This window comes from Chiloscyllium plagiosum, chromosome 37 (genome assembly GCF_004010195.1).
Source record: "Chiloscyllium plagiosum isolate BGI_BamShark_2017 chromosome 37, ASM401019v2, whole genome shotgun sequence".
Lineage (NCBI taxonomy): Eukaryota > Metazoa > Chordata > Chondrichthyes > Orectolobiformes > Hemiscylliidae > Chiloscyllium > Chiloscyllium plagiosum.
This window is the reverse complement of record NC_057746.1, coordinates 28,497,192-28,509,156: the sequence shown is the minus strand read 5'-3', so window position 1 is coordinate 28,509,156 and position 11,965 is coordinate 28,497,192. Positions and strand designations below refer to the sequence as shown.

At 44.6% G+C, this 11,965-nt stretch overlaps 3 protein-coding genes across 4 annotated transcripts in view; 2 read left to right on the top strand and 1 right to left on the bottom strand.

Moving 5' to 3' along the window:
* LOC122541545 (zinc-binding protein A33-like) overlaps positions 1 to 11,965 on the top strand; it is a 267,926-nt gene that overhangs the window by 65,727 nt on the left and 190,234 nt on the right. The window lies entirely within an intron of this gene.
* The window catches only part of LOC122541440 (zinc-binding protein A33-like), a 206,845-nt gene that overhangs the window by 32,606 nt on the left and 162,274 nt on the right, over positions 1 to 11,965 (bottom strand). The window lies entirely within an intron of this gene.
* The window catches only part of LOC122541188 (zinc-binding protein A33-like), an 18,002-nt gene continuing 16,552 nt past the window's right edge, over positions 10,516 to 11,965 (top strand). The window contains exon 1 of the mRNA XM_043677814.1: positions 10,516 to 10,615. Coding sequence (XP_043533749.1) covers positions 10,516 to 10,615 — 100 coding nt within the window. The remainder of the gene's footprint in view (positions 10,616 to 11,965) is intronic.

Sequence of the window (11,965 nt, the reverse complement as noted above, 5' to 3'; positions counted from 1 at the left end):
TGGCTAGTTCTCCCTGTATTCCATGAGATCTAACCTTGCTAATCAGTCTCCCATGGGGAACCTTGTTAAACGCCTTACTGAAGTCCATATAGATCACATCTATGCTCTGCCCTCATCAATCTTCTTTGTTACTTCTTCAAAAATCTCAATCAAGTTTGTGAGACATGATTTCCCATGCACAAAGCCATGTTGACTATCCCGAATCAGTCCTTGCCTTTCCATTTACATGTACATCCTGTCCCTCAGGATTCCCTCCAACAACTTGCCCACCACTGAGGTCAAGCTCTCTGGTCTATAGTTCCCTGGCTTGTCTTTACCGGCCTTCTTAAACAGTGCCACCATGTTTGCCAACCTCCAGTCTTCCGGCACCTCACATGTGACTATCGATGATACATTTATCTCAGCGTGGACGGGCAGAGATTGTATTATTTGTAAGAAATTGAATTAAATTGTGTAAATAGTCTGGCTCTTCACTCTCTAGAATTTAGAAAGGAGAGATTAGGGATGAAGGGATTGTTTTCACAATGGCAGCTAGTTACTTGTGGATATCCAAGTTGAGGAGTGTGATGCTGGAAAAGCACAACTGGTTATGCTTGAAACATCGATTGTCCTGTTCCTCAGATGCTGCGTGATCTGCTGTGCTTTTCCAGCCCACACTCCTCGATTCCGACCTCCAGCATCTGCAGTCCTCACTTTCTCCTACTCGTGGAATTCCGCAAGGGTCAGTGTTGGGACCACAACTTTTCATGTTATACATTAACAATCTGGATGAGGGCATTGCTGCTAAGTTTCCAAAAGATGCAAAGGTAGGTGGAGGGATTGGTAGCATTGAGGAAGCCAGGAGAGTGTAGAAGGACTTGGATAGGTGAGGTGAGGTGGGCAAAGAGCTAGTGGAGCTGAAAATGTGTTGCTGGAAAAGCGCAGCAGGTCAGGCAGCATCCAAGGAGCAGGAGAATCGACGTTTCAGGCATGAGAAGGGCTCATGCCCGAAACATCAATTCTCCTGCTCCTTGGATGCTGCCTGACCTGCTGCACTTTTCCAGCAGCACATTTTCAGCGCTGATCTCCAGCATCTGCAGTCCTCACTTTCTCCTAAAAGAACTAGTGGATACAGTCACAGAGTCATACAGCATGGAAACAGACTCTTCGGTCCAACTAGTCCCAGCTGACCATGTTCCCAAACTAAAGTAGTCCCATCGCATTTATTTAGCCAATATCCCACCACATCTTTCCTACTAATGTATTTCTCCAAATGTCTTTTAAATTTTGTAACTGTACCTGAATCCATCACTTTCTCCGACAGGTCAGTCCACACACAAATCACTCTCTGTGTAAAAAGGGCGGCCCTCATGTCCTTTTTAAATCTTTTCCCTCTCACTTTAAAATAATGCCTCTAGTTTTGAACTCCCCCATCCTACGAAAAAGACCCTTGCTATTCACCTTACTTATACACTCATAATTTTATAACTCTCTATAAAGTCACCCCTCAACCTCTTCTGTTCTGGTGAAAGAAGTCCCAGCCTATCTAGCCTATTTTTATAACTCAAACCCTCCATTCCCAGAAACATCTTGATACATCTTTTCTGCACTCTGTTCTAATTTAATGATGTCCTTCCAATAGCTTGCTGACCAGAACTGTACATTACACTCCAGAACACACTTCACCAATGTTCTGTACAATCTCAGCATAACATCCTAACACACTTACTCAAAGGTACTAGCAATGAAAACAAGCATGCTACTTGCCTTCTAAGCCACACTGTGATTCAGCTTTCTAAGAAGTATACTTGAACCCTATAGGTTGCCATTCTGAAAATGCTTTCCTTCAGAGGGTCGGTGTGGACTTGTTGGACCAAAGGGCCTGTTTCCACTCTGTAGGGAATCTAATCTAATCTAATCCTATCTGTCATCTATTAGTTACCCAACCCTCTATCCATGCTAACTTACTTCCCCCAGTGCCATCGGTTCATATGTAATTACCAAGTGCTTTCTGAAAATATAAATATATTACCCTGCATTTTACCACCTCAAAGAATTTTGTAAATTTGTCAGGGATATGATGAAATATAACGTGACAAAGTGTGAGATTCTGTACTCAGTGGAAAGAATAAAGGCACAGGCTGTTTTCCAAACAGGAAAGCTTTTGCAGGTCTGAAATGCTAAGGTTCTTAGAAATCTTAGTTCAGGATTATCTTAAGGTTAACATGCATGTTCAGTTCATAGTTAGGAAAGCAAATGCAATGATGGTATTCATTTCAAGTGATCTAAACTACAGGAGCTGGGATGTATTGCTGAGACTGGATAAAGCTCTGGTCAGATTGCATTTGGATGTTGTGACCAGTTTTGGGCTCTGTTTTGAAGGAAGGATATGCAGTGTTGGTTGTAGTCCACAGGAGGCTTGCTGGAATGATCCTGAGGATGAAGGTCTTCTCGTAGGGGGAGCAGTTGAGGACTCTGCATCTGCATTCCATGCAGTTCAAAAATATGAGGGGAGATCTAATTGAACTTTACAACTAAATGGGAAAGGCCTGGATAGAGTGGATGTGGAAAAGGTGTTTCCACCAGTAGGACAGACTCAGACCTCAGGCCTCAGAGTGAAGAGATGACCCTTTAGAATTTAAATGAGGCAGAATTTCTTCAACTAGAAATTCTTCAACCATCTATTTGTACATAATAAAGCTGTGGAACTCTTTGCTGGAAAGGCTACGGAGACTAATCAGTGAATGGATTTAAGATAGAGATGAATAGGTTCATGACTGGTAAGGGGATCAAGATTTCCAGGGAAGGGGTAGGAGAATGGTGCTGAAAAACATATTAGTCCTGATCAAATGGTAAAGTAAACTCAATGGGCTGAATGGCCTTATTCTGCTCTTATATCTATGGGCCGATGGTCCAAATAACATAAAATCCAAAATAGCTTGATCCCTAGTTGGCTCCTCAACATGCAGTTCCAGAAACCCGGAACATGGAGTTCAATAACTTCACACCATTCTGTACTCTATTTTGGTTCTCATGCCTCTTACCCACCCAGTTATTCACCCACCATGTCCACAAACCCACAGCGTCTGCTCTCTTCCATATGATTTTAGCAGAGCTGGCTTGTATTCTCCCATTAACCCTGATTATTTACAGCTACTCTGGTACAAAAGCAAAACAAAGAGCTGTGAATGCTGCAGATCTGAAAGAAACAGAAACAGATATTACTGCAGGAATACATCAGGACTGGCAATATCTGTGGAGAGAGAAACAGAATTAACATTTCAAATCCAGTGCCCCTTCTTCAGAAACAAAATGATAAGAATTCATTAATATCCTGTATTACTGACTTCCCTCCAATAAATTACTATCAGAAGGCAGAAGGAAAGCAATATGTTCCTAATTACTTCAGCATCTTAACTGGAACATGACAAAAGGCATAATTTAGCAACAGTATGTGAATTGCTTTGTGATGTGATAACACACAAATGCAATCTGTTTAATGTTAAATTATCCAATTGTATATGTTTATTACAATGACATCCACAATTTTTTTTTGTAAGGTTTACATCTGCTTAATCCCCTTTTCAGCCTCACTTCCCAACCTTCCACCAATCCCCTGTGGCCTCCAGCCTTGTAGCTTTGTAACTGCTGCCACACACCTCTTCACTGCATCACTCCCACCTGTGCAGCTATAAGATAATAAGAAACTGGAACAGTAGGAGCCATCCAGCCCCTCAAGCCAGCTTTAACATTGAATAGGATCATGGTTGATCCGGCATTCCTCACAACCGTTTTCCTGCACTTTCCTCATAACTCTTCATTCCCCGACTGATCAAGAATCTATGTGCCCCTACAGCTCTCTATGGCAAAGAGGTCCAAATCCCCCTCTGGGAGGGGAAGGGAGATTGGCTCAAAGCATTTGTAACTTATCAGGGTATAAATTTACATTAATGTTTTCTGAATTTGAGCCCCATAGTAAGACAGAAAAAGTACCTCCAACCTGATATAGGAGGGATGTTATGTTACTGGAAAGGATGCAGAGAAGATTGATAAGAATGTTACTGAAACTGGAAGATTTGCCCTTTTAGGAGAGGCTGGATAGGCAGGGGCTTTTTGTGCCTGGAGCACAAGAGGCTGAGGAGTGACCTTATAGAGGTTTATAAAATCATGAGAGGCAAGGTACAAGTTATAAAGGATAAAGGGCTTCAGGAAGAAGGGCTTATGCCCGAAACGTCGATTCTCCTGGTCCTTTGATGCTGCCTGACCTGCTGCGCTTTTCCAGCAACACATTTTTCAGCTCTGATCTCCAGCATCTGCAGTCCTCACTTTTTCCACAGGCATCAGAAAGGCAACTTTCCACACAGTGAGTGTTGTATAAATGGAACGAGCTGCCAGAAGAGGTGTTATAGGTGGGTACACTTACAATATTGAAAAGATATTTGGGCAGCTAAGGTGTAAAAGGATTAGATTAGATTCCCTACAGTACGGAAACAGACCCTTCGGCCCAACAAGTCCACATCGACCCTCTGAAGAGTAACCCATCCAGACCTATTCTCCGATCCTTTATTTACCCCTGACTAATGCACCCAATGCTATGGGTAATGTAACCTGGCCAATTCACCTGACCTGCACATCTTCTGGTTGTGGAAGGAAAGAGGAAACCTGAGCAGACATGGGAGAACGTGCAAACTCCACACGGTCAGTCATCCCAGGCTGGAATTGAACTCGGGGTACCTGGAGCTGTGAGGCAGCAATACTGACCACTGAGACACTGCACCGCCCCAGTCTGGGTCAAAGCAGCAAAATGGGCCCAGTTCTGTTTCGGATTCCTGGTCAGCACGGAATAAGCTGGGCTGACCAGCCTGTTTCATTCCCACTCACTTCTGTGATCTCTGTTCCTCCCCCACTTCGAACAGCCCCTTCTGTTCCACTCGCCCCTCCCCACTGTTACCTACATAGTAAACCTCACCACAACCCCACGTGCCTCTCCACTCCAAAAGAGGGTCAGATTGGATTCAAAAGGGCTCCCTCTTCACAGTTGCTGCCAGACCTGTTGAGTATCTCCAGTGTTTTCTGATTCTCGGACAGCTTCCCAGCGCCTGAAGTGTTTTGCTTTGGTTTCACTGAAACTGTGCCAATCTATCGGGTGAAAGGGGAAAGATTGAGAACACCTTAGAAAAATCATTCGGCGTCAAACACTTTTACTCTGTGACTTTCTACGTTCAACAAGTTCATGAGAGATTTCCCATCCTTTCATCCACTTTCCTCCCTTTTTCCTAGATCCGGTTGTGTCTCTATCCATATTCTTTCAGAGGAAAGAATCCCACATGATCGCTGCCTCCGAAGACTGAAAGAGTAAACATTGGAGTTTTTCACATGATTGATCCAGTTGTATTTGTAAAGGTGCCGACACCGTACCCAGTGCCCCCTACCTCCCCATCCCAAGCGGCGCCAGTGGGAGCGCTCTTCCCTCTGAGTCAGGTCAGGAGTAACGAGGCCTGAACAATAATCCAGACGGAGCCTGCCGTGCGGGACTGAGAGGGGACAAGGCAGCTGCTCTGCTCACTGGGCTCCAGGTACCTGAGGAGAAAGTGAGGTCTGCAGATGCTGGAGATCAGAGCTGAAAATGTGTTGCTGGAAAAGCGCAGCAGGTCAGGCAGCATCCAGGGAACAGGAGAATCGACTTTTCGGGCATAAGCCCTTCTTCAGGGCTTCAGGTACCTGATGTGTTTCTCTCAATCACAACAAGTGAGACTGACACCACTTCAGAAATCCGTAATCTTGAAACGACCTTGTAAACGGCGCAAAATAAATGTTCCATCTTCACAATCCAGACTCCAGAGAGACCATCTCTGTCCTTACGTCCGAGAAACTGTCCTGAGCGTTTCCAGTACTTCGCGTTTGAGGGTGAGCTGTTGTTTTTATTCACACAATCCAGGTGACAGAGCTGGATCTTACACCCAGATCCTCCAGAGGGTCTGTCAGAGTTGTATATACTCCACAACCACCTGATGAGGGAGCAGCACTCCGAAAGACCATAAGACCATAAGACATAGGAGTGGAAGTAAGGCCATTCGGCCCATCGAGTCCACTCCGCCATTCAATCATGGCTGATGAGCATTTCAAAGCTCGTGCTTCCAAAAAAAACTGTTGGACTATAACCTGGTGTTGGGTGATTTATAACTTTGAACACCCCAGTCCAAAACCGGTATCTCCAAATCCTGAGAATCTGGTTGAGGTGGCTCCAAAATTAAAGCTGGATCCGAAAAAGAAGGAAACCTCACTGTGAGGAACATCGGGAAGATCTGAAGCTGTTTTGTGAAAATGACAGGAAATTGATCGGTCTGATTTGTGTCACTGCACCGGAACACAGAGAGCACTGCTTTATACAGAGTACAGAAGGGTTTAATACCCACAAGGTAGAGGGAAAATGTTTTAAAAGCTGTGAATTGTGTCACAGATTCGAGGTGTGACGCTTTAATTCTGCGATTTTTTTTCCCGACTCCAGGATCAGCTAAAATCTTCCTTAGATTCTCTCACAGTGAAGAAATCGGCCGTTCTACAAACGGAACTGACCCAGAAACGGAAGATTTCCGAAGTGAGGGTGAGCTCTCCCTGTGCTGATTCTCTGGGATCTGGGTTAGTTTTGTTCCCTTTATCGCGGGACATTAATGAGGTTTCACATTTCATTTGGTAGGAACAGGGGAGCAGTCTGCAGACCCACATCACATCCGAGTTCACTAAAATGCACCAGATTCTCACTGAGAAAGAGCAGCGTTTACTCAGAGATCTCAGGGAAGAGTTTGTAGAACCAATAGAGAAAAACCTTCGAGAGATTCAGGAGAATTTAAATTCCGTTGAGGAAGAATGATGAAGGGTTAAGCCCGAAACATCGACTCTCTTGCTCCTCAGATGCTGCCCTGCCTGCTATGTCTTTTTCAGTGCCACACTTTATCCACTCCGACTTCTCAAGTCCTCACTACCTCACAGTTATAGTTCTATGTGGAGAATGTGTGGGTGTGTCTGGTATAATGGGAGTATGAGAGTCACGGTGTCTGTGAGCGGGATTGATGGCTAGTTCCAGTTTATTTTACCCTCTCCTCAATCTTCCTTCCAAAATGTATCACTTTACACTTCCGTGTTGTGTCTGCTCATTTCAGCAGCGTGTCTGTCTCCTCCTGAAATCTGTTACTGCCATCCTCACTGTTTGTGATTCATTTCTTTCAGGAAGAAGCTTGTTGGAAGAGAAGCTAGGACATGCTCTTTACTGAAGATTGGTGGAGTTGTGGATAGTGAGAAGGGATGTTGCCTGGAATGGAGAATAGGTCGTACGAGGATAGGTTGAGAGTGCTAGGCCTTTTCTCATTGGAACGGCGAAGGATGAGGGGTGACTTGATAGAGGTTTATAAGATGATCAGAGGAATAGATAGAGTAGACAGTCAGAAACTTTTCCCCCGGGTACAACAGAGTGTTACAAAGGGACATTGTTTGGCACAACATCGTGGGCCGAAAGGCCTGTTCTGTGCTGTATTGTTCTATGTTCTATGTTCAATGAAACTCTGCACAGTTTCAGGGGCGGGTTATTATGGATTTATTTCCTGGTTATTGTCTCCTCTTTAAAGAGTTTTTCAAAGAAGTTAATTGAAAACTTGAGAGAACCCTAGAGTAATGGAGATTTGCGCAAGGGAAAAGGCCATTCAGCCAATCAAATCAGTGTTGGTCAAAAACAAACACCTCCCTGTTCTAATCCCATTTTCCAGCACTTGGTCACTCACCTCATATTCCTTGGCATTACAACTGCACATTGAGATACTTCTGAAATGATTTGTGCCTCTAGCATACAGTGTGTTCAGGTCTTGACCACCCTCTCAGACAGAGTCACAGAGTCATACAAGACAAAAACAGGCTATTCGCCCCAACACATCCATGCTGACCTAGTCCCATTTGCCTTCATCTGGTCCGTATTCCTCTTCACCTTTACTACCCATGTATCATTCCAAATGTCATTTAATTGTTTTCTGTGTAAAATTCTGTAAAAAATAAATCTTACCGCACATCTCCCCTTCACTGGCTGCCCCAATAAATGTGCCGTTGATCCCACCACCAAGGGGAAAAGTTCTTTCCTCTCCATGCACCTCATAATTTTGTACATCTCCATGATGTTCTTCCTCAGTCTCCGCTGCTCCAAGGAAAACAACTTCAGTCTATCCTATCTCTCTTTATGACTGAAACTCTCCAGCCCAGGCTAAATCCTGGCAAATCTCCTTTGCATCCTCTCCAACACATTCACATCCCACCTGAAATCTGGATTCCAGAATTGCACACAGCACTCTAGCTGTAGCCTAATCATAGAACCCTAAAATGAAGAAGCAGACAATTTAGCCCATTGAGTCCACAAAGACCTTCTGAAGAGCATCCCATCCAGATCCACCCCACCTCGATACTGGAGAAATGTTGTATCACTTTACATCAGTTGTATATGGTAGAAATGACAAATAAAAGCTACGCTCCCTATTTCTACTCTCTCTCTGTAACCCTACATTTCCATGGATAATTTGAGTGGCATGGTGGCTCAGTGGGTAGCACTGCTGCCTCACAGCACCAGGGTCCCCCATTCAATTCTAGCCTCAGACAACTGTCTATGTGGAGTTTGCACATTCTCCCCATTTTCCTCCCACAGTCCAAAGATGCACAGGTAAGGTGAATTGGCCATGCTAAATTGTCCATAGTGTTAGGTGCATTAGTCAGAGGGAAATGGGTCTGGGTGGGTTACTCCTTGGAGAGTCAGTGTGGACTGGTTGGGCTGAAGGGCCTGTTTCCACACTGTAGGTAGCTGAAAATGTGTTGCTGGAAAAGCGCAGCAGGTCAGGCAGCATCCAGGGAACAGGAGAATCGACGTTTCGGGCATAAGCCCTTCTTCAGGAATGAGGAAAGTGTGTCCAGCAGGCTAAGATAAATGGTAGGGAGTAGGGACTTGGGGGAGCGGAGTTGGAAATGCGATAGGTGGAAAGAGGTCAGGGTGAGGGTGATAGGTCAGACTGGGGTGGGGGCGGAGAGGTCAGGAAGAAGGTTGCAGGTTAGGAAGGCGGTGCTGAGTTCGATGGATTTGACTGAGACAAGGTGGGGGGGGGAGGAATGAGGAAACTGGTGAAATCCGAGTTCATCCCTTGGGGTTGGATGGTTCCTAGGCGGAAGATGAGGTGCTCTTCCTCCAACCGTCGTGTTGTTGTGGTCTGGCGATGGCGGAGTCCAAAGACCTGCATATCCTTGGTGGAGTGGGAGGGGGAGTTGAAGTGTTGAGCCACAGGGTGGTTGGGTTGGTTGGTCCGGGTGTCCCAGAGGTGTATCCTTGAGTGTTTGTGTCTGCAGGAGACTGTGTGCCTGCAGGAGTGTGTTTGCGTGTAGGAGTGTCTGTGTGTGTCTGTCTGTGTGTGTACATCTATCTGTGTATGTATAGTGCAATGGGGTCACCTGTAGTGTAACATGAACCCAATGTCCTGGTTGAGGACATCCCCATAGGTACCGAACCTGGATATCAGCCTCTGCTCGGCCACTTTTCATTGTTGCCTGTCCCAAAGTTCATTTTGGAGAATGGTCACCCGAAGGTCTGAGGGTTTAATGTCCCAGACCACTGAAGTGTTCTCCGACTGGGAGAGGAGTGGGAGGTTTAGGAGAATATCTGATGGACAGGGTGAATCACAGTTCCCCTTTAAATGGTCACGGCAGATTTCTTTATTTTGGCAGCTTTGTTACTCCTGTCTTTGATCAGTTGCTTAAGGTCAATTTTGCCCATCTGCTTGACAGGATTAAGCAAGATCTTCAGTGATGGGAGGTGCTTCCAAAATCCTGGCTAGGCCGAGTAGCTCTCATTAAAATGAATGTCCTTCCCATTTGCTATATACTATATGAATTCTCCCCTTAATTTTTCCTAGGCAAATGTTCCAGAGACTTCATGGTTGCTTTGGTTGCTTTATCTGGTGCCGTAGGCGGCCTCTCATTAAGCTGGCTAAATTGCAGTGGGGGTTGGGGTGTGGTCCTCCTGATATTAAAAGATATCAACTGAGTTCTCTTTTATCTTTTGTTAGTGACTGAGCTTGTGATGATCTAGCGCCAATATGGATAGATATTGAGGTCTCCCAGGTAGAAGTGTCCCCTCATTAGTCTGCTGTTTTTAGATATAATGAAGACAATTATGGAATATTGTCGTAACCTGATAATTGTCAATACTGTCAAAGCATGGAGGGCAATGCGGCAGAGTGAGGGTAGCATATCCAAACGTCTTTTCTTACCCCTACAGCTGGTATGCTGGGTTTTCAGCTGGGGATAATAGACCCTGGGTTTACGCTTTGGGAACCTAGTGGAATCTCCTGTCTGGGTGATTTACATGAAGGTGAAATAATGATGTCCTTTCACCAAATAACCCATAAGTATGGTTTGGCGAGCAGTGAACCTTTTCGTTTTTTTCGAGTCAGGAATTTTATTCAAAAAGGGACTACGGTTTTGACTGACTCTTACAGATCTGCCACAGAGGAGAGGATGCTTCATGCTGTAAGTACTCTCTCTTTTCAGAGATTAGGAGATGCTCTTTCAGAATGTGTTGAGCAGCTTTCTGGATTCTGGGAGAGCGAGCAAGGGGGTGAGATGTCTATGAAGACATTGAAGAACATTTGTAAAAACATGAGAAAGATTTCAATCTGTAACGGGATCAAGCCATGCAGGTAAAAATTCTGTTCAGGGCCCATTTGGCCCCAGAGCATCTCACTAAATTTAAGGTGGGAGTATCTTCACTATGGCCTAAGTGTAAAATAAGTATCAATACTCTCACTCGTCTGTGGTCTTGCCTCAAGCAGATATTGGAGTGCTGTGGCAGGAGTAATAGAGAGGCTCTTGGGGATCGAAGTTAAGAGGGACCCTATCTCTCTTCTCCTGGCCCTCCCCAATTTTTCTTCTTTAGATGCTCATGGAGAAAAAAACTTCTTAATATTCTCACTTTTCGTGCAAGGAAAAGAATTGTGATGTGCTGGATCTCTGAAACCCCTCCCCCACGACCGGGTCTATTGGCTTGGCATACGCTAATTATGGAACATATTCCTTTGGATTTTATTATGAAAATGGTCCACCAAAAACTGAAAATCTGTATAGGATATGGCAGCCCTTTTTTTGGATTATCCAGATGTAGATTTATCTGGCATCTTATCTTGGGCTTTTGCATCACCATAGCGATCTGATTTAATGAACTTGATGTCCTTGAATCAAGACTTTCAAATAAATTCAAGTGCAATACTCAATGCTCTCAAGAGGTGGGGAGCTTATGTTTCATTTTGCTGCACTATTACACTGAAATATGTAGTATTCTGGACAGTGAGGAAAGTTCTCATAAATTGTAGCAGGACTTTAATCAGCTGGGGCAGTGGGCCACGAAATGGCAAATGGAATTTAAAATAGATAAGTCTGAGGTCCTGCATTTTGGAAAGTCAAAACAAGATGGCTGTTTCACGGTGAATGTTAGAGCCTTAAGGAGTGTAGTAGAACAGAGGAGCTTGGAGTTCAGGTACACAATTCTCTGAAATGTGAGTCACAGGTCGTCAGGACAATGAAGAAGGTTTTTTGCACACTGGCCTTCATCAGTCAGGGCTCTGAGTTTAGAAGTTGGGAAGTTATACTGCAGTTGTACAGGACATTGGTAAGACTGCACTTGGAGAATTAGGTTCAGTTTTGGTCACCTTGGTGTAAGAAGGATGTTATTAAACTGGAAAGAGTGCAGAAGGAGTTTACAAGGATGTTGCTTGGACTCAAGGGTCTGATTTATTGGGAAAGTTTGGACAAGTTTAGAGTGGTGGAAACTGAGGGGGGAGTCTTACAGAAGTGAATAAGATCATGAGAGGCATGGACTCATGAGATGAATGCACTCAGTCTTTTACCCAGGGTTGCAGAATCAAGGAAGAGAGGACATCAGTTTCCAGTGAGAGGGGAAAGAATAAAAAGG